The 22,869-nt window shown below is 46.2% G+C and overlaps 1 protein-coding gene across 2 annotated transcripts; it reads left to right on the top strand.

Moving 5' to 3' along the window:
- Positions 1-3,854: 3,854 nt before the first annotated feature.
- Positions 3,855-22,425, top strand: LOC110013490 (uncharacterized). 2 transcript variants are annotated; one of them, XM_020699794.3, is made up of 3 exons: positions 3,855-4,616; positions 6,455-19,293; positions 19,815-22,425. In XM_020699794.3, exon 3 carries the CDS (start codon positions 20,708-20,710, stop codon positions 21,698-21,700), a length of 993 nt encoding a protein of 330 aa, XP_020555453.1. In that variant the 5' UTR covers positions 3,855-4,616; positions 6,455-19,293; positions 19,815-20,707; the 3' UTR covers positions 21,701-22,425. The 2 variants fall into 2 exon arrangements, with proteins under 2 accessions (XP_020555453.1, XP_078792009.1); XM_078935883.1 differs by having other exon boundaries at positions 6,455-22,425.
- Positions 22,426-22,869: the final 444 nt, after the last annotated feature.

Below are 22,869 nucleotides of genomic sequence, written 5' to 3'. Positions count from 1 at the left end.
GTGAACACATAATGAAGACAATCAATGTGTAAAAATGACATGTTGTGTTGACCTTCCACCTGATCCACACTCATCAGGGAGTTCAAATTGATGGTGGATCTAGGAGTTTGTCTGTCTCTGGAACAGGAGATGTCCAGTAAATGCCGTATGCTTTGTGGGGAAAATGACACAGAGGGGATCTGCTCTCTGCAGCTTATGTCCTTATATTCTTTCCCACAGCAACTTTGGACTACAGTTCTTCATTAAGATAACTTTTGCAACTGAGTGACCATCTGTAATGACTACCACCTTGTTCCTTTTTGTAACATGTGGGGCAAATGAATTGTTGGAATAGTAGCAAGTCATGACTGGCTATCCCTTCTCCCTCAAAATGCACCAGGAGTCCGAGCTGCGCCACGAGTCTGACCTGTGCCATGAGTCCGAGCTGCGCCACGAGTCCGAGCCGCGCCACGAGTCTGAACCGCGCCACGAGTCCGAGCTGAGCCACGAGTCCGAACCGCGCCATGAGTCCGAGCTGAGCCACGAGTCCGAACCGCGCCATGAGTCCGAGCTGAGCCACGAGTCCAAACCGCGCCACGAGTCCGAGCCGAGGCACGAGTCTGAACCGCGCCACGAGTCCGAGCTGAGCCACGAGTCCGAACCGCGCCACGAGTCCGAGCTGAGCCACGAGTCCAAACCGCGCCACGAGTCCGAGCCGAGCCACGAGTCTGAACCGCGCCACGAGTCCGAGCTGAGCCACGAGTCCGAACCGTGCCACGAATCCGAGCCGAGCTACGAGTCCGAACCACGCCATAAGTCTGAATCGAGCCACCAGTGTGTGCAGCCCCACGACTCCAAGCCGCGCCACGACTCCAAACTCAGCAACGACTCCAAGCCGCGCCAGGACTCCAAACTCAGCAACGACTCCAAGCCGCGCCACGACTCCAAACTCAGCAACGACTGCAAGCCGCGCAACAACTCCAAGATGCGCCAGGACTCCAAACTCAGCAACGACTCCAAGCCGCGCCACGACTCCAAGCCACGCCACGACTCCAAACCCAGCAACGACTGCAAGCCGCGCAACAACTCCAAGATGCGCCAGGACTCCAAACTCAGCAACAACTCCAAGCCGAGCCACGAATCCAAACTCAACAATGACATCAAGCCCCCCATCGACTCCAACCACGCAACGACTCCAAGCCATGACTCCAGACCGTAAAATGCAGTGACATGCACACACACACACATAAAAACACACAAACACACACTGTGTTTAGACACACAGAAGTACACACTTGCTGTAATGGGATCTGCCTCTTTGGTTCATCGTACCTCCAACTCTTCACCCTCCTGATTGTGAACACATAATGAAGACAATCAATGTGTAAAAATGACATGTTGTGTTGACCTTCCACCTGATCCACACTCATCAGGGAGTTCAAATTGATGGTGGATCTAGGAGTTTGTCTGTCTCTGGAACAGGAGATGTCCAGTAAATGCCGTATGCTTTGTGGGGAAAATGACACAGAGGGGATCTGCTCTCTGCAGCTTATGTCCTTATATTCTTTCCCACAGCAACTTTGGACTACAGTTCTTCATTAAGATAACTTTTGCAACTGAGTGACCATCTGTAATGACTACCACCTTGTTCCTTTTTGTAACATGTGGGGCAAATGAATTGTTGGAATAGTAGCAAGTCATGACTGGCTATCCCTTCTCCCTCAAAATGCAAATATGCAGCGGTGGGAGGCCTGCATTTGGGTCACTCTGTCTGCCATCAATGTAATGAGCATTTCATGTGTCAAATGCAATGGACTTTTTTTGATAAGAAATACATCCAAAATACGGCTAGCCATGCCAATCATCCTCTCCCACACTCCACCCATTTGAGAAGAGTGTGGTGGATTGAATGTCCAGGTGCATCTGTTGTCGTCAAGGTAACAGTTTAGCTCAGAATCCTCTGTGTTGAGTTTAAGCTCCTTACAGACTCCAATGAAATTTGTGCCTCGATCCGACCTCAATGTTTTGACAGGTCCCCTTGTGGCGCTGAAACCTCTGAGGCCATTGATCAAGCTTGCAGTTGTCATTGTCTCTATTACCTCAATGTGCACGGCTCTGGTGCTTAAGCATGTAAACACGATAGCCCATCGTTTATTCTGAACATATCCTCCTCAGTTTTTCCGAACTGTAACTGTCCATGGTCCAAAAACATCCAAGCCAACATGAGAGAATGGTGGTTCCATTGACAACCTGTCAGAAGGCAAGTCTGATATCTTCTGATCTTCCAGCTTACCTCTTAGTCTTTTGCAGACTACACATTTATGTTTTACACTGGACACAATTTGTTTCCCACCAATAATCTATTGTCCAGCTGCTCTAACGGCGCCTTTAGTAAAATGTCGTCCTTGGTGTGCTGACTGCTCATGATATTTTCTGACCAAGAGTGTGGCAATGTGTGTCTTGGGAATGATCAGAGGGTATTTTTCATCAAAGGTCATGTCAGTCGAGGGAATACGGCCACCAACCCCCAATTCCCGTCTTTGTCCAGAAATGGGGACAAATTCCGGAGTGAGCTTTGTTTGGAAATTTGTTCTCCTCTATTGAGACACTGACACTCCCCTTTAAAGTCATCGTGTTGAGCATTTTTGATTATGACTGTCACTGCCTTTGCATTTTTGTCTTTGATCAAAAAAGCAAGAAGCATCTCAAAAACAGAGGTTGACAATGTCAGAGTCGAAACTGCATGTACTAAAGATCTCCAAGTAAAAAATCTCTGAAACGGATGAGAACCCAAAAAGCCTTTTGTGACCTTTGTGTTGCCTCTGATCGGATTTCTGGATCATCTTCTATTAGGCCGGTCCAAGTATAACTTTGTATAAGAGTATACGGCTTCTGTTTGGTTTCCTGGATTGACTCATGCAGGACAGTAAGGTGAGTTTCTTTACAGATTTTACAAGGAGGCTTCAGAGTGCAGCGGTCCATGGTATGATTGCGTCCACATTTCCGACACCGTTTGCCATCCTCAAGCCACTTCAAGATATGGTCTGCGTTTAGCTTCTTGATATCCCTAACAGGAATTAAGATAGAGGTCAGAATTGTCACAAAAGGGACAATAAGGTTTGACCTTGGCTGATGTAAGTCTTGCCCCTATTGTCTCTCCTTGGTTTGCTTTTTCAGTTGCACTGAAGTACATCTTTGTTGGCTTCTCCTTTGGTAGGGCCATTTGTTGATCTTTCCTGGCTGGTCGGGAAGTATCGGCTTGACTGCAAATGCGCCTCACTTGAGACTTCATTTGAAGCCAGGTGGCTAAGTCTGGAAGGGTATAGGTTCTGTCAGTACCAGTCTGTAGAATACCCTGTCGTAAACAATACTCAATAAAGCCATTGCGGTAGGTGGGAGGCAATTTGCTGAGTAGGCGATCGACGTGGGAACCAAAGTGAAGTTCATATCCATTTTGTCCCTCAAGAGACCTCAACATGCCGACCAAGGACTGGAGAGATAATGCAAAGGCATTGGCACCCCCCATCCTGTGAACAGGGGTGTTGAGTATGGCACCCAGCTCACTCTGGACCAGCTGTCTGGGTTGCCCATATTTATCCTGTAGAGCTTGCAGTGCAGTTGTATATGGTGTTGGGTCATGCATGAATGCCTTTGCAAGCTGTAGTGCACTAGGAAGCCTAATGTGCCCTAACACAACTTGATATTTATATTGCTTGCTTAGGTGAAGGTGGCTTCCTAGTACATTGTCTAAGGCGAGCTTAAGTAGAGCGAAGTCACTCTCCCGACCACTCTCAAACACAGGCACAGAAGGTCGAGGGATGCCAAGGGCTGTTGCAAGGTGTATTTCGGCTCCGGGTAGTGATACATAACCAGAGTAGAGAGCAGGAAATACTGAATCAGTTTGTTGCCCCAGGTAAGTGGCGGAGAGTGGTGGAGCCCCTTTACTGACCTGCGGAGCAGCATGAAGTGAGTCTACTGCTGGTTGGTTGTAGCTGTAAGCGGGTTGGTGGCTTGCAGCAGACTGAGGCCGTCCTGGATCCTGGAAGTATGGACTCTTTGCTGGGCTTGCATCCACCTCCACTTGGAGGTGGATGCAATTGAGTCTGCCTGTCCACCCTGCACTGGTGTTGGCAAGTCCATGAAAGGGTTTAACTTGTCAGAGGGTGCAGGTGAAGGTGCCTGACCATGAGAAAGCAATGAAGAACGGAGCTTGGCAATATCAAGGTCCTGTTCAGCTCGTGCTAAGCGCTGTTGTCGTTCAAGCTGCTTAGTGAGCGCTTCTCTGGCTTTGAGTGCCTCCTCTTGACGTCGCTGTGCTTCCTTGGCTTGTTCATCCAGTCGTTTACACTCCAGATCAGCTTGTGGCTCATCCGTGATAAGATGACGGAAATCGTCTAACTCCAGCTGCTTTATTCTCTCCTCCAGGATTGCAGTTTGTGCAGCTGAGAGACCCTGAGTGGGACATGTCCCAACAGAGTACCTTGTGCGCCTACTCGATCTGCTGTGGATGTATGAACTCTGGTGGGATGAACTGCTCGATTTGTTGCTGTAGTGGCTGTTGGAGCGGGAAACAGCGACAGGTGGAGCTGAGCGCCTAGGTGGCTGGAATCCAACTTGGTAGTCATCCAAGTAAGCAGGTAAGCGGTGGTCCTTCTGTGGACGGCTCCGGTGCTCAGATGTTTCTGATTCTGCATTGTCCATGATCTTCTTTGGGTGCACTCAATCCGGCTCGAAGGACCAGATGTGCGAAGGGGTCGAGCCTCGCTGAAAGATTTCTGGTTGAAGCGGCAGATTATGGACTAGGATTCCGGTCAGAGAATCACGGCATTTGGAGAGAGAGACTGAAGTTTCTTCTTTTATTGAACAACGTTGGAAGATGATGAACTACAGCAGCTGTTGCTTTCAACCGTGTGTGGAGGATGAAGTGTGTCAGTGTGTGTGTGTGTGTGTGTGTGTGTGTGTGTGTGTGTGTGTGTGTGTGTGTGTGTGTGTGTGGTCGAAACGAAACAAAGATATAAAATGTGTTACCACAAAGTCTGTATGACAGTGAGCAAAGCTTACACATTTACTAAACAAAACTGCTGTATGAGCACATAACATAAATTCAGCAATGAGGTAAGTAACATAAGCATTAACAAAGCCACTAATCCACTTTAAACACTCAAATTTAGCTGAATTGTTCATATAAGTAGAACTAAAGACAGATATTTAACTACCTCAAACTGTAACAGCATGTTGCCATATAAATCTTATAATATAAAATAAATCACCAAATTGTTGATAAATGAGAAGCAGAAACAACTTACATTTCCTCAAGAACGCACACAAAGAGAAGGGGAAAAACACAGTGAATCCTTACAGCTTCACACCTCTGGTAACTGCTTCTCTGCTGCTTGTCAGTGTAAGGGGCATGTCCAGGCAAGTTCAACAGATGTCGCTTTTCTTCTGTACGCCAGTAGATGGTGCTCTTCTGCCTTGACCAATAGGGCTTTCTCACAGAGGCGGCTTTAAATGGAAGGGGTACAAAGTCCTGGTTGTCATACTCACTGTGATGAGGAATGCTTGCTTCTCTGTAGATTTTTGGCTCAGTGATCACAGGTGGGTGTGGTAGTGAGACAGGTGGAAGCCCAACTGGGTGTGACTGGGGAGTCTGCAAGTCAAAGCAGAGTTCAGAATGCTGCCTTACATAATCCTTTGTTCCTTCAGCTGGATTAATTGCTGGCATGTTATCTAAGTGAGGTTGTCGTGGGTTTCCACTTTCTTAGGTGGACGTCTCCCAAGCTTGAGCCTCAACTAGTGCTGCCGCAGCTGCTTTCTGTGTTTTGAGAACATGCAATTCAGCGTCCAGATCTGCTTTCATTTTTAGCTGTTCAGATTGTTGTTTTAGGATGTTTGCTTCCTTTTGTGCAGAAGACAGTGGGGCTCGTGCTGCTCCTGGTTTAGCTCTTGCTCTAGCAGCAGCTGTAGGTGATGATGTAAGCTGGCTGGAGCGTAAAGAGCTGGACACTTTTGATCTTGTCTCCAATGTCTCTTCCATATCAGCTGCAGATCTTGCCATAATTGAAATTTCACTTCCAGATAGGACGTGATGAATTAATGCCTTTTTACTATTCAGCCCTCCGTGAATGTAGGATTCATTTTGGCTTATAGACAACAGTTCTTCAGAAAGACTTTATGAGACTTCTTTGTACTAAAGATTTATTAACTTTCTCCTGAAGCCACTGTAAAACTAAGACAGAGAAAACATACATGTGAGTGTGTAATATATGCATACAACCCATGTTGTACAACATACAGACATTTGACAAAAAATTAAGTATTTAGAGTGAAAGATAAACCTAAAAGAATAGCATCGAAGGCCACTAGCACGAAAGCCAGTTCGTAGCCCCTCTATGGTGCATTACCTGTTCTCAAGTCTTGTTCTCTGGTTTTCGCTTTCCAAGCTTTAATTATTACTTTTCCACCTCTTCTACAGGAAAAGTTGCCACGAGTGTCATCCTGGGTCCTGCCTCCACACGAGCAAATGCTTAATCAAAGATCCAAAGCCTCCAGCCACACCACGAGTCTGAGCTGCACCAGGAGTCCCAGCTGAGCCACGAGTCCAAACCGTGCCATGACTCCACGCGGCGCAACAATTCAAGGCCGCGCCAGGACTCCAAGCCGCGCCACGACTCCAAACTCAGCAACGACTCCAAGCCGCACTACGATTCCAAACTCAGCAACGACTCCAAGCCGCGCCACGACTCCAAACTCAGCAACGACTCCAAGCCGCACCACTACTCCAAACTCAGCAACGACTCCACGCGGCGCAACAATTCAAGGCCGCGCCAGGACTCCAAGCCGCACCACGATTCCAAACTCAGCAACGACTCCAAGCCGCACCACGATTCCAAACTCAGCAACAACTCCAAGCCACGCCAAGATTGACACTCCACGACTCCAAACCGTGCTACTTCTCCAAGCTGCGCCACGACTTAACTTAAGTCCCGAGTCCAAGCTGCGGCAAGACTCAACTCTTGTCTTGTTCTCTTTTTCTCCCTTTTGAAGCTTTCTATTTCTCCACCTCTTCTGCAGGACAAAATGCCATGAGTGTCAACCTGGGTCCTACCTCCAGCAGACAATGCTTCATCAAAGATCCAAAGCCTCCAGCCACACGAGGAGTCCAAGCCGCGCCACAAGTCCAAGCCGCGCCACGGCTCCAAGCCACACCACGACTCAACTCAAGTCTCAACTCCAAGCCACGCCTATTAAACCTGATAAGTTATTTGTAAGTTGTGATGCATTATAATTTCTGAAGTTACTTTTTTTCCCGAAATATGCAAGATACTTATGGGGGAAATAACTGAAATTAATTGAATACCCTCTGTCAAAAGTTGATGAGTGTCCCCACTGTCAGCATCATGACACAGTTAAACTGTCGCTCCTGTTCTTCATCCCATCCAAGTACAGGGAGCTTGGAGTGCCCTTGGTATAGATCTGATTGGTCTCCTTCCTACCACTGGAAAGGGCAAAGGTAGCACTAAATTTTATTGCGTGTGTCTTTGTGTATAAATTCATACAAAGTTAATAGTTCTTCCTGTGCATGCGTGGGTTTTCTCCGGTGACTCCGTTTTCCTCCCATCATCCAAAAACATGCTTCATAGGTTAGTTGGTCAACTTAAATTGTCCCTTGGTGAAAATGTGAGAGTGCATTGGTGTGTGACTGCGGACACTCTACCCTGCGACAGGCTGGCAACCTGTCCAGCATGATGTCCCCTGCTTTTGCCCACAAGTGCATAGTCTGCGGCAGCCCCGTGACCCCGAAAGGGACAAAAACGGAATAGAATATAAATGAATTCTGAGGGGGAGAGGCATATTAAAACTAAATTGAATTCCAACTTCCTGTTCTCCTTCAGTCTTGCTGCAGCTCAGCGTTCGCCTTCATCTTATGCCCCCCCCTCCCTGCCCGCAGCCGCCTCGTCTCACCAGCGTTACAGGCGAGGCGCTGGTTCATTTCAAACACGTTTATCGTTGCATTTTCCCCACGTATTTTTAGTGTGTCCAAGACTAAATCTTGTTGTTGCTCGCACGTGTTTCATGTTAAAGCCCTGTTAGCTGTCACGCATGTAGGTGTGGGACATTTATTCTCCACAGTGACCCATCTCCTGAGGGAGCGGTGTGCTGCGGTCACAGCTATACACGAGAACTGTTTGGTTGGGGTCAACACGTCATCGCGCGAAACTGTAACCTTAACCCTCCTCGGGGTTCGAGCGACCCAGAAACAAGTTCAGCTCTGACTGCATGTGTTTAGAAAATTACATGCAATTAAATACGCTCTAAAAAGGAAAGTAACAAAGTCCTAGATCTGGTCCGGGGAGGGGGCTGTCAGGTTTCCTGCCTTAAATGTTCCCCTGCTTTAAGCCCGGTCATTGTCACGCCCCCGAGAGTCATATAACCCACTGTGATTGATTGGTTCGTCAGCTCCGCGCACAACACTGAAAAGGTGTCATTCATACAAACTTGCAGGACGCAATAACATCAAACTTTCATTTAAGGCGGTGGCCGCAAAATATCATCTTGGGGGCCGCGAATAGCTGCAAGTTTGAGACCCCTGGAGTAAAGGAGGACTACTTTATTTTCCTTTTTATTCACGTATCCAGAAGTCCATTTGTCTCATTACGTCCAGAACCTGTCATGTGCAGAACACCAATGTGTAAACAGTTCCATACGCCCCCTCCTCCAGATGAAACATCCCGTTTCAACATAAAACAACAAAGATGAATGAAAATAGTCTTTATATTAGCAGATGAACGTTGAAAATGCCAAAAAGTGCTACTCCTCTGACGGAAGCATCACACAGACTTAGAGATCTTGGTTTCATGGAGGAAGAAAGGATTGAAGTGGACGGCTGCAGGGACACCGACGTCTTCATCAACGGCTACAGAGATCCTGCAAGCCACCCATCAATGAATAAAAGAAATGAGGTTGCAAACATTTTTAATGTTATCAATGAACATTCAGCTCACCTGTTCAATTTAGTTTAGTCGCTCTGCTCTGCTGTACTGTTGCTAAATTTCACTTTAATCTCGTAAATTTACGAGTTTTTTTTCTCATAAATGTACGATTTTAAAAATTATAATAGTACTTTTTTTTTCTTTGGGTGGCCCTAAAACTCCTTCAGAAGCGATTGTTTTTTATTTCAAAATTGTTAACAGGTCAAAGGTCACTCTACTTCTGAAGCATTTGTTTTTGTTTTAAAATTTTGGTTGGGTCAAAGGTCAATCTTTTTAATTTTTAAATTGAAGGTAGGTCAAAAGGCACTTGTTTTAATTTTTAAATTGATGAAAGGTCAAAGGTCACTCTATTTCGCTCAAAAAAGGTAAAATAAAAACAAAAATGATCAATTTATTATTGTCTCGATGAAAATTGTATTTATTTTAAAATTGTTTTCAGGTCAAAGGTCATTTTTTCCTGAAGCACTTGTTTTCAGTTTAAAATTTCATTTGGGTCAAAGGTCACTCTTTTTATTTTTAAACTGATGATAGGTTAAAGGTCACTCTTTTTCTGAAGCACTTGCTTTAATTTTAAACATTTTGTTATTTTGTTTTGTGGGCATTTCAGACCATTCATGTCTGTTTTTAAGGTGCATGACTGCATAATTGAGAAGCTCCCTGAGAGAACCATTAGAAGGCGCCGTCTACACCCTGAAGTGGCTGCAAACTTCATCTCACATTTGGAAAATCAGCAACCAACTCTTTCATATCCATTTATGGACTCCTCAATTCAACATTTTAATAATAAACTCGCCACAATTCTGGACAAAGTTGCCCCATTAAAGTTCCAGACAGTTAAGGATAAAGCTCCACCTCCTTGGAGAACGGAGGATATTAGGAAACTCAAAAGAATGACAAGGAGGGCAGAACGGTATTGGTGGAAAACAAAACTCACCATACATCACCAAATCTTTAGAAACACCTTAATGCATTACAATAATTCCATGAAAAAGGCAAGGCAAGACTATTTCTCAAAGTTCATCGCAGAAAATCAGTCAAAGCCAAAAATCCTCTTTGCCACAATAGACAAAATAATAAACCCAACCTCTGGCCCACCATCCACCTTTGGCAGTAAAACCTGTGAGGAGTTTGCAGTCCACTTTACTACCAAGATAGATGGCATTAGATCATCTATCTTACAGGGGAGGGATCAACAACCCCCAGTTGACCTTTCCACTGTACGTCCTCGTATCAGTGAGAAAACGCTCGACAGTTTTGTCTTGTCTTTTGTCAGCACTCAGAAAAGTGATGTCCCAAATGAAAACAAAAACATGGCGGCGCGACCGACGCTCGCGGCGGCCTCTCCTAGCAACAATGTAGTGCAATTGTGTGTTAATGTGGATTTTAATGTGACTTTTAGTGTTTTGAATGTAAACGGTACGAAAGAGATGCTAGTATATCAGCGACAGCTTCTCTTGGAACTCGGAAACAAGTAATACCAAAACGACAAACATCTGCTCAGTTTGCTGGGCGAGCTCGGACTCCTACGAAGAGCAGGCCGCAAGAGGCCTGCGGGCAATTCCGGAACAACATCCCAAGGAAGGCACCGAAAGCGGTGCGACAGGACGCAGAAACGAGGCAAACGTGGAGGGGTTAAAGCTAGGCTAGCAGCTAAGCCACACAAGCCGGCAATTCCCACACTCCTGCTAGCAAACGTATGATCCCTTGACAACAAGAAGGACGACATCAGATTATGGAGAGCTTCCCAACGCAGCGTGAGGAACTGTTGTGTTTTGGTTCTCAGGGAATCCTGGCTGAATGAGAACATAACAGACGCTACGATCCAGCTGGAGGGGCTAACGACGCACAGAGCGGAGAGACTAGCTTCACTAACCGGTAAACAAAAGGGCGGCGGGCTAGTTGTTTACACCAACAATCTATGGTGCCGAGACGCCATGGTGGTTTCGACCCATTGTTCGCCACACCCGGAGTCCCTGTCTGTGAAATGTCGACCCTTCTACATGCCGCGGGAGCTAACAGCTGTGATCATAACAGCTGTTTATGTACCACCGAGCGCCAACACTAAGGAAGCCATGGCAGAGCTGCACAACAACATCAGCGAACTTCAAAGGGATTATCCCAACGCCTTCTTCATAGCGGCTGGCGACTTCAATCAGGCAAGTCTCACATCGGTTCTGCCTACATTCTACCAGCATGTGGACATTGCAACCAGAGGAGCCAACACACTAGATCTAGTGTGTACAAACATTAAAAATGCATATAAAGCAGCTACCCTCTCCCACGTCGGCAACTCCGATCATCTGGCTGTTATGCTAACCCCAGCCTACAAACCCAGGGTCAAGCAGGAGCAGTCAGAGGTCAGAGAAAATAGAATTTGGCCACACTAAGCAAGTTCAGCCCGCAGGACTGCTTTGAGACCACTCACTGGGACATTTTCAGGGAAGCAGCAACCCACAATAAAATCACCGACCTGCAGGAATATACAGTGTCCGTCATTGACTACATCAGGAAATGTGTGGATGATGTGACAGTGATCAAGACCATCAGGACAAGACAAAACTGCAAACCTTGGCTAACAGGAGAAGTACGTTCCCTGTTGAGAGCCAGGGACAAGGCATTTAAATCCGGAGATGCAGCAGCATATAGTCTGGCAAGGAAAAACCTGTCACGGGGGATCAGAGAGGCGAAGTGGCTGTACGCACAAAAACTGATCAGCCACTTCGTGTGTGAGAAAGATTCACATCAACTGTGGCAGGGGTTTCGGAACAACACAGACTATAAGCCCCCACCCTCAACAATTTGCCAGAACAACCGCTCCCTACCGGAAGAACTGAACAACTTCTACGCCCGGTTTGAAGTTAACAACTCCACCCAGGCACAGATGCTCCCGCTGTCTTCCAGCGACACTGCATTACAGCTGTCAACCGCTGAGGTGAGGAAGGCCTTCTCCACCATCAATCCCCGAAAAGCGCCCGGCCAACATCCCTGGACGGGTTCTGAAAGACTGCGCGGAGCAACTGAAAGATGTCTTCACCGACATCTTTAACACATTACTCAGGCAGGCATTTGTACCCTCCTGTCTTAAAACTGCTGTTATTACTCTGGTCCCAAAGAAGTCAAATCCAACCTGCCCAAGCGACTTTCGCCCCGTGGCCCTCACACCTATTGTGACCAAATGTCTGGAGCACTTGGTCCTAAAGCACATTAAGAACAGTCTTCCCAGAAACATGGACCCTTTACAATTTGCATACAAAGCAAATCGATCCACGGAAGATGCCATCTCCACCACTCTCCACCTCACTCTGTCACATCAGGAAAGAAAAAACTCCTACGCTAGAGTCTTCTTCATCGACTTCAGCTTGGCTTTTAACACCATCATTCCACAGCAGCTGGTGGAGAAGCTGAAGCTACTAGGCGTGGACACAGCAACCCACAACTGGACACTCAGCTTCCTGACAGACAGGCTGCAGACAGTCAAGATCGGCAGACACACATCCAGGCCCATTTCAGTGAGCACGGGCACACCACAGGGGTGCGTCTTGAGCCCACTGCTGTTCAGTCTGCTCACACATGACTGCACAGCTCAATACAGCACCAACCACATTGTCAAGTTTGCAGACGACACAACAGTGATCAGTCTCATAAGCAACAACGACAAGTCTGCTTACAGAATGGAGGTGGAGCAGCTAGCAGGGTGGTGCACATCTCATAACCTCCAGATCAATGTGGACAAAACTAAAGAAATGGTGATTGACTACAGGGCATCTGGCAATCCCCCCCACTCACATCTGACCATAAACGGTGCTGCTGTGGAGAAGGTCGACAGCGTCAAGTTCCTGGGGGTGCACCTCACCAATGACCTGTCCTCCTCCACCAAATCCACAAGGGTCATCAAAAAAGCACAGCAGCATCTCCATCCCCTCCGGAGACTCAAGGCCCGTACACACCGGGACGAATATTCGCCAGGCGTTATTCGCCAGCGTTTTTCGCCACGTTTTTTGTTTTCACACCCAGGCGATTTTCGCTGACATTGAGTCGAGCGAACATGCAATTTCATTCCCTGACATTAGATGGCGCTTAATGTAAACAGAAATACTCCTGTACACAAGGTGGCGCTGCGCAACTTTATGCTTCTTAAACTCGCTTTTCCCTCAAAAGAAGAGAGCAAGTATTTACGCGCTTGTCAGAATCATACAAAGAAAACATGAATATTTCAAGCACAGGTTGCTCCAACTGGTGCTTGGTTCGGGGATATTTTAGAATGTCCGTCATTATTTCTTCACGGCTGTGTAGATGCAACTCGGCGTCTATCTTCTTCGCTGGTATGTGTGCTCAGCAAGGCAGTTTTGTGTTTGTGTTTCAGACCTCCAACGCCGCCTCTGAAAAATATGCCACGAGTTTCCTCTCTCCTTCACTTTCCATGGTGGATCATGAATTCAGTGATCTATTGAGAGGGCCTTTATGTCTTCAGTGTGCACACGTGTAACAGAGTAAACTGTTTTTATCTTCGTGAAATCCGGAGGGTCCCTGAAGGCAGCAGCTCATGCTGCTAGAATTAGATGTGTGTGCTGGGGGCGTGCTGATAAGAGACTGGATTTAAGGATCAGCAGGAATGCAAGAGGAGCAGTTTTGAAGTGAGAAGATGGTGGGGGTGCTTCTTCCAATTGTTGATTGTGTGAACGAGAGGAGCCACCGGAGCAGTGCGGGGCAGACAGCGGAAGAAATACGCTCCGAGTGAAGCATCTCCGGGTGAAGTGGCGCCGGAAGACATCTTGAAGGAGACGCCCTGCCGTGAGGATAGATGAGCGCTGACTAGCACCGGAGGAGCAGCTGAGCCGAGAGCCAGACAGAGTTCAGAGGGGATAGCGGGGTTGGAACGCAGTGGGGTGTGGTTGTGACCCGCCCCCCTTCGAGCTAAGTACCCCCCTGCTATTTTATATGGATTTTCTTTTTGATTACCCAAGAAAGTAGGTGTAGTGTCTTCAATGATGAGACGTTACTTTAGGTTGGCCATTGTTACAACTCTTTTACAACCAGGATGCAGCGCGTGCTTATCCTTAACAGTGTAACATTCACGGCCTTACAATAAAATCAGACTTTGGTGTGATGAACAATAACTAGTCAATATGCCACATTACCTCCCATTTTAACTGGGATACCTTAACAACATTAATTTCTGCAAAATAGACGAAACAGGTTTCTTACAATCTGTCCTAAAGTCTTTAATCTCAAAAAGAACTATTTTAATATCAAGTTTGAAATCTAAGGGGACGCTTTATTTCACGTTGTGAGCGTCTCAAAACCACTGGCTCAGGTGACTGGTTAGGAAAATCTCCCTTTTGTGGGGAACTTCCACAGCTCGTCTCCACTTCTTCTGTCGAGACGACTTGGTCTGCCGCAGGTACAGCTCGCTCTCGTAGCTGATCTCCATGCCGTCTGTGAACTGTGCCAGAATCCCGCTCTCGGACTTTGTAGGAAACTGGACCAGTCTGTCGCACCACCATACCAGGAATCCAATTGTGACCCCCACTCACAGTGCTACGCAGATACACTGCATCTTCCACTGCAAACGAACGATCTGCAGCACTGTAATCATGGCAGTCTTTCTGGTGATATTGTCTCTTCCTCACCCGCTCCTTGGTGCACGGCTGAAGAAAATCCAGCCTGGTACGAATGTGTCTGCGAAGAAACAGATCAGCAGGGGACTGTCCCGTGGTGCAGTGAGGAGTGGATCTGTACTGCAACAAAAACAAGGAAATCTTATCATCAATGCACAGATGGGTGTGAGCCAGTCTCTTCATTCCGGCTTTAAATGTCTGGACGTATCGCTCCGCCAGACCATTTGATGCTGGGTGTCCTGGTGCACTTGTAGTTTGATGAATCCCATTCATTTTCACAAAAGTTTTGAACTCTGCTGATGTGAATGTAGTTGCGTTGTCAGTCACAATTTGCTGTGGCAGTCCAAAAGAAGAAAACAATCTCCTTAGTCTTGTGATGGTAGCCTGGGTGGTGATTTGTGACATGCGATATACTTCCAATCACTTTGTGTGTGCATCGACCACTATCATGAACATGGCACTCAGGAAAGGTCCAGCAAAGTCTATGTGCAGTCTTTTCCATGGTTCTCCAGGAAACTCCCATGGATGTAGGGGAACTTGGGGGGGGGGTGTTGCTTTGTTCAGGTGGCATGTCTCACATTCTCTGCAAAGACGCTCTACATCCAAATCAAGACCGGGCCACCATACATATTTATGGGCTAAGGCTTTTGTCTTGACGATGCCTTGATGTCCTAAATGGATTTCTTTTAGGACTCTCCCCCTCAGCTTGGCAGGTATGACAACCCTTGTACCTTGTTCTGTTGAAAGTTCATTTTTCCTCATGCTGAATGCATTTAGGTGTTCTTCCTGTTTCCCATGCCAACCTTCCATCACGTACTTGTAGACTCGTGACAATTCACGGTCACTTGTCTGTACGTGTTGTCAGACGTTTTCTGACTCAGTCGAAGTCTCACGAGGACTTGTGTCAAAGCTGTGCCAAATGCAGCCGAACTGTCACCAACTTCATTAGCAACTGTTGCGTCTGTACAGACAAGTGACCACTTAGTGTCACTTGTGCACTAAGTGGTGCCTCTTGGAGATGCTCTTACAACAGTGAGTGAATTAGCGCTGAGGTTCCTGCTGTTCCATAATCACTAGTTTCTGGTAAGGGAACCCGGGAAAGACCATCTGCATTGCTATGCTCTTTTGACTTGCGATAAACAATGTGGTAGTCATAAGCAGAGAGGATGATTGCCCATAGTTGGATGCGTGCAGCTGCCAAAGTTGGTAGACCTTTATGTTCACCGAACAGCGTCACCAGGGGGCGATGATCAGTCACCAGTGTAAAGTGGCGGCCCCACAAATACTGGTGAAATTTCTTCACACCATAAACCAGTCCCAATGCTTCTTTTTATATCTGGGAATATTTCTTCTCAGATGGGCTTAACGTACGAGAAGCGTAGGCCACAGGGCGTCGGGCTTGACATTACGAGATCCGGGTCTGTAGGTGATAGTAAATTGGAAGCGATCAAAAAATAAACACCATCGAGCTTGCCTGGAATTCAGTCTCTTGGCAGAACGGAGATAAGCCAGGTTCTTGTGGTCGGTCCATACTATGAATGGCTGCTCGGCCCCCTCCAACCAGTGACCCCACTCATCTAGCGCCAGCTTGATGGCCAAAAGCTCCCGGTTCCCCACATCATAATTTTGTTCAGCAGGTGACAACTTCCGTGAGAAAAAAGCACAGGGTTTCAACTTGCCAGTGGCGGCTTCTTTCTGGGATAGAACGGTGCCCACTCCTGAGTCCGACGCATCCACTTCCACCACAAATTGCCGAGAGGGATCAGGTTGGATGAGGATGGGAGCAGAAACAAACAGTCTCTTTAAGGTGTCAAAGGCCTGTTGAGCTTCCGTAGACCAGAGGTAGGGACGATTAGTAGAAGTAAGCCGTGTGAGAGGGGAGGCGATACTGCTATAGTTCCTTATAAAACGTCTGTAGAAGTTTGCAAACCCCAGGAATTGTTGGAGCTTCTTACGGTTGTCAGGTGGCTCCCAATTAGCAACGGCTTCAATTTTGGATGGGTCGGGTCGGATGCAACCTGCCTCGACGATGTACCCCAAGAACTGGACAGTGGTCACGTGGAACTCGCATTTTTCGACCTTCACATAAAGCTGGTTCTCTAATAGTCTTTCGAGTACGAGGCGCACGTGGTGTTCATGTTGGGCTTGGTCGTTGGAATAAATGAGGATGTCGTCTAAGTAGACGAATACAAAGCGATTAAGGAAATCGCGGAGGACGTCATTAACTAACCTTTGGAAGACTGCCGGGGCGTTGGTTAGGCCAAAAGGCATAACCAAATATTCATAATGCCCTAGGGGGGTGTTAAAGGCAGTCTTCCATTCATCGCCCTCTTTGATACGGACCAGATGATAGGCGTTGCGTAGATCTAATTTTGTGAAGATGCGGGCCTTCTGAACGGAGTCAAACATGGAAGAAATCATTGGCAAGGAATACTTATCTTTAATCGTGATCTGGTTGAGTTCGCGGTAGTCAATGCATGGCCTGAGTGTTTTATCCTTTTTCTCCACAAAAAAAAACCCTGCTCCAACGGGGGAGGAGGATGGTCGTATGTGACTTAGAGAGAGGGCCTCCTGGACGTACTGCTCCATGGCAGCTGGTTGGGGGCCCGATAGATTGAATAGTCGGCCCTTGGATACAGGGGTGCCCGGCAGGAGAGTTATGGCACAATCATAGGGTCTATGCGGGGGCAGAGCACTAGCTTTGGATTTACTAAAAACGATCTTTAAGTCATGATAGCACGGCGGAATAGCAGAAAGATCGACCGGACTAGCATCCTCCACCTGCTGGGGGTAAACAGTTAGCGAGGCAATAGGGGCTCCATTGATTGATTAACCCCAGAGACCAGTTAAAATGAGGGTTATGTAACTTGAGCCAGGAAAACCCCAGCACTATGGAAAAGTGGGCAGACTGAGTGACGAGGAAACTAATGGACTCCCTATGATTACCTGATACGACGAGTAGGATGGGTTTAGTGCGGTGGATGATGCGCGCGAGGTGTTGGCCACCCAGACCAGAGGCTTCAATAGGGGTGTCCAGAGGTTCTGTGGGTATAGACAAAGAATTAACAAGCCGATGATCGATAAGGCTTTGTTCAGCTCCAGAATCTATGAGAGCATTGGAATCGTGGACAAGAAGATCATAGCATAACTTGACAGGAATTAGTAGAAACTCTTTACCAAAATCTTTGGAGAGCTGTTCCCCTCGGGGCCTGTCGTTTAACGAGGGGCTCGGGAGTTTAAACGAATAGGGCATGAGGAAACCAAATGGCCTTTAGCTCCGCAGTAGAAGCACGCTCCTTCATTGCGCCTTTTGCGGCGTTCTTCTTCAGATAACCTCGAATGGCCAATCTCCATGGGCTCCTCCGGACACTTAATGGAAATAGGCGTTTCAGAGCAAAAACCGTGATCTGCGGGTGGTGCACTGGGTGGCTTGGTGATGGGGCGAGGATGAGGATGGTTGCGCTCTCTTTGACGCTCCCGAAGTCTGAGATCCGAACGGAGCGCCGCGGCAATCAATTCCTCGAAGGAGCGCGCTTCGGGTTGTGAGCAGAGGTGATCTTTGATCTGCTCATTCAGGGATTGGTAGAAAACCCCTTTTAAGGCCACGTCGGGCCATCCTGCTTCCACCGCTAGGATACGAAAATCGACCACATGATCACTAACTGGGCGATTCCGTTGTTTAAGGGCGAGGAGACGCCGGGTAGCTTCTTCCTGTCTGCAGGGTTGATCAAAAATCAAACGGAACTCGCTGATAAAACGGTCGTAAGTGACTAATACGATTGGCGGAGAGAAAGGCTTGGGCCCACTGGAGTGCTTTATTGCGAAGAGAGTTTACAACGAGAGTTATCTTACTGTGATCTGTTTGGTAGTAACGGGGGGCTTGTTGACATATCAGTTGGCACTGTAATAAAAATCCTCCGCAGGCTTCCACATCCCCGAAGAAAGGTTCCGGCTGGAGTCGGAAGTTTTCCGGAGCGGAAGGAGATCCGGAACCGGAAGCGGTAAGATCACTGGGAGCTTGAGCTGTGGGAGCCGAGGCATGGGTAGTCTGTCTAGTTAATTCGAGTAAGGTTTGAGTCATACCGTCGAGACGTTGGAAAAGTTCTTGTTGGGCTGCGGCCATTTGCCAAAGGGCGTCCGCCTGGCGACCGAGCATCACGCCTTGCTGGGACACGGCAAATCTGAGTCCTTCCGGGTCAGCTGGGTCGGGATGTTGGCCAGTCCGTTCTGTCATGGCTACAGAACACTTTTCGACCCAGACGCTGGAACCCGGAAGAAACACAGAGGAGGACGAGCGTGGCAGGTAAGAGGTTTTAATAGTGAACAGACAGAAAACCATGGGCAGGATCTAGGGTTCCCAGAGAGTGAAGATCGTACTCGAGTGGCGTCACTGCTGGATCTTTCTGCAGGCAGTCGGAAGGAGTTGGCGTCGGAGGGGGTCCAAGAGATGGCAGAAGACGGCAGAGGCTCGAGGTGGGACCAGCAGGAGCGAACGGGGGGAAGGTTCCAGACAGAGGTTGATGCAGGCGACCACTTGTGACAATGGATCCCTGGAGATAAGCAGAGACAGAAATTAGCCAAGGGCTTAACGAGACAGAACACCATGAACGAGACGAGAGGACCAACTATGCACCATCAGGGGCAACGGACTGGCGAAGACTGGTGATCAGGAGGCTCCTTATGAAGGCAGAAGAGGTGATGAAGTAAGTGGCAGCAGCTGGGATGGAGAAGCAGCCAAGTGGAGGGGAGAGGGGGAGGAGTCTGACAGCGGCACCATATCAATTGGCTTATTTCTCAACCGATATCTGCAGATGTAGAAAACTGTGTAATAGAACCGTCTCCACTTACTGACCATTGTCTAATTAACCTTTCCCTAAAACTGCAAAAATACACACCCATCTCACAACACCTGGAAATTTAACGATAAACCTTTACTAAAAGATATATTTACCAAGGAGATCAAATCTCTATGTTTGAAAGTCAAGGGAATGGAAATGACAAACAATGGGAAGTGGGAGTGGTTTACTTTCAAAAGCAGACATATAGCCGGTGAAATTGGCAAAAATAGAAAAATAAAGCAAAAGGAAATTGTCAGAAATATGAATATTTTATGCAGTACGGCTGATCCTTCAGAGGAAGATCTGGCCGAGTTAAACTTGCTCCAAATTCCAACTTGATAAGATTTGTTCAGAAAAAGTAAACATTGCGTTTATACGATCCACAGCAATCCACAGCGGCGCTGGGGAAGGCCCAGCGTCTCCACTTCCTAAGAATACTCAGGAGGAACAACCCGGAAAGGAAGCTGCTGGTGACCTCAGGAGGTGCTCAAGAGCATAAATGTCTATATGCCCTATCTGTATTTATCTTTAAATGTATGTTTTTTTAATTTACATTTTTTGTCTGTTCTTAAGTTTTTCATTGCATATTTGTTTAAAATTAATTTTAAACATTGTCTTTTTATCATTCTTTAAACCGCTGGAGAGAGCTGATACATTGTGTAAGTGGTTGCATCAATCCTATTCTGTACCAAGAAAAGAGCTCTGTTGCCTAGCAACATGACAAAGGCCCTTTGATGATGCCTTAGTCATGTTGCTAGGCAACGTGACAAAAAGCCCAGTCAAGACCCATTGATGTCACCAACTGCTTTATGATGTCATGATGACTATACCAACCTGATGTTGGTGCTTTGTTAGTTACTAATTAATTAAAAAATAGAAAAAAACAACAAGAGATAAAAGGTATACAATTCTAAAGATAAAGGGAATAAAATCAGGGTTTAGTGATGTCATAGATCTCACGTGACATCAATGCCCTTATGTAATGATGATGTCAGAGCACCTGATGTGAGTTTGTCATCATGACATCATATGACATCACATGACATCACATGACATAATGTGACATATTGTAGACTGCCACTCTAGCCCACATATACATCTCAGATTTCTAGTCAAAACATTCGCTGTGGTTGAAGAGATCTAAGGTTATTGCTCTAGAAAGAGTACTTTGGAAACTTGGACACTTGGAGGACATTCTTTGCAGAGACAAAAAGCTTTTGTTTCTGAAACTTTCTGGAAACTGTCATTTCTGTTATTTTACACCTAACAAGTGGTAAAAATGCCCAGTGTAACTAAGGCAAACAGGCGCAACAATCCAAGCCCAAAACTCAGTCAAGTTCTGGAGGAACTCAACACGCTGAAAAAGGCCCATGAAAACCTCATCCAGGACAAAAAAGGCCAGGCTCTTTCTACCAAGGTGGAAGCTCTTGAGCATGAAAATGCTCAATTGAAGAAAGAACTAGAAGAACTTGCTGTTCCAACTGACACCAAAGAGTTGAGACAGAAATTCAACAACTTAAAAGAAGAGAAAGATCAGACGACTGAAGAACAGTTGACCCTGAAACAGGCCAACCTTGACATGGTCTGGGAGCTGGAAGAGTGCAAGGCCGTATTGATCCAACAAATGGACATCAATGACAAAAATGAAGCTTGCATCAAAAAGCTGAAACAGCAGCTTAAATATTTCAAAGAGCAGAAGGCTGCAAAGGGAGGCAAAGGACCCAAACCAGACACCAACAAAGCCTTTGAAGACTTTGAAAGAAAATATCAGGAGTTTCAAGAGGAAAATGAGGAACTAAAGGCAGAAAATCAAGTTCTGGTTGATGAAATTGGAGATTTGGAGAGAGAAAATGCTGACCTAAACAAGAAACTGGAGGTCTCTGCTCAGCATGAATCCACTATCACTGAGCTGAAAGAGCAACTGAAGAAACATGAGGAGGAGAAAAAGGCTCTCCTTGAATTGAACAAACTCAGAGAAAAAGAAGCAGAAGATGCAAAAAGGGAGTTGGAAGAAATGAAGGCAAACAAAGAGAAGAAAACAGTCTCTGTGCAGACTGACTCTGATGCTGAGGAGAAGAAAACAGTCTCTGTACAGACTGACTCTGGGAATCAGGAATGCATCACCAAAGAGGGAGAAACCACAGAAGAACAGGTTGAGGTAGAAGAAGAGGAACCAAAGAAAGGAAAGAAGGTCAAGAGGTTTTCCTTCACCAAATTTTGGCGCAGATTGTTTTGCTCTAAAAAAGTCAAGCAAGCGACTGCACAAAATTAAAAAAAAAGATCAACCTAGTCTTATAAAAAGGGGCTGCATGGTAAGGTTTGCATGTTCTTTCCATGCATGCGTGGGTTTTTCTCTGGGTGCTCCAGTTTTCCCCCCACAACCAAAAATAGAAAAGATGTATATCATGATTGGTCAGGGTTTAGAAGCTAGTGGGAGTGTGTGCAGTGATTGAGTTCAACTTTTGTTTTTTGGTTTTTTAAGTGAAAAAACGGGCTGCATGGTTAAATTGGCGTGTTCTTTCCATGCATGCGTGGGGTTTTCTCTGGGTGCTCTAGTTTCCCCCCAACCAAAAATAGAAAAGATGTATATCATGATTGGTCAGGGTTTAGAAGCTAGTGGGAGTGTGTGCAGTGATTGAGTTCAACTTTTGTTTTTTGGTTTTTTAAGTGAAAAAACGGGCTGCATGGTTAAATTGGCGTGTTCTTTCCATGCATGCGTGGGGTTTTCTCTGGGTGCTCTAGTTTCCCCCCACACACACAAAAAAGTGAAAATCAAGATTCCTAAATGTAATGACACAAGACACTGGTAATATCCAGGAAAACATTGAAAAAGATTTTAAGAACATTTTTTTTGTGGTTAAATTGAAGCTTTTAACAAAAATGTACATGTTTACTTCCAGTCATTCATTAAAAGTGTATTATATTTTATTTCCATGTATTTATGCAAATGTATATAATGTACAATAACTAGTTATGTGTTAGTCTGTAATAATAAAATTAAAATTAAAAAAAGGAAAAAAAAACATATATATAATCCAGCCTCAGAGAGTCACAGAGCTGTGTACTTTCTGTGATGGTCCCAAGCCCATAGAAATGGAGAGGGTATATATGCTGGTTGGAGTCCAGGTTTTTCTTAGCTTCCATGTTCAGTCAAAAAAGCAAAAGGCACTGGTAGATGGAACTCTGGCCTCAGCTAGACGGGGTTCAACTCCCTGCAGTGTCCTTGAAAATTCTTTGACATGAAACATCAAAGTAAATAGTCTTCCAAAAAGATGATTATAAAGTTTTAAAGATTAATTTATGTTGATAAAGAATTGTTTAGGCATTGATGAGTATAGCAATATTAAATGTATTTCATGTAAATGTATTAATTTTTAACTCAGTTGCTTGCATTGGTTTGTATTATGATTGTACCAACCTGACACTTTTTCCCTTAAGTTT

Source organism: Oryzias latipes, chromosome 18 (genome assembly GCF_053564925.1).
Source record: "Oryzias latipes strain Hd-rR chromosome 18, Olatipes_Hd-rR_3.1".
In the NCBI taxonomy this organism is placed as follows: Eukaryota; Metazoa; Chordata; class Actinopteri; order Beloniformes; family Adrianichthyidae; genus Oryzias; species Oryzias latipes.
This window is presented reverse-complemented; position numbering and strand designations above follow the sequence as displayed.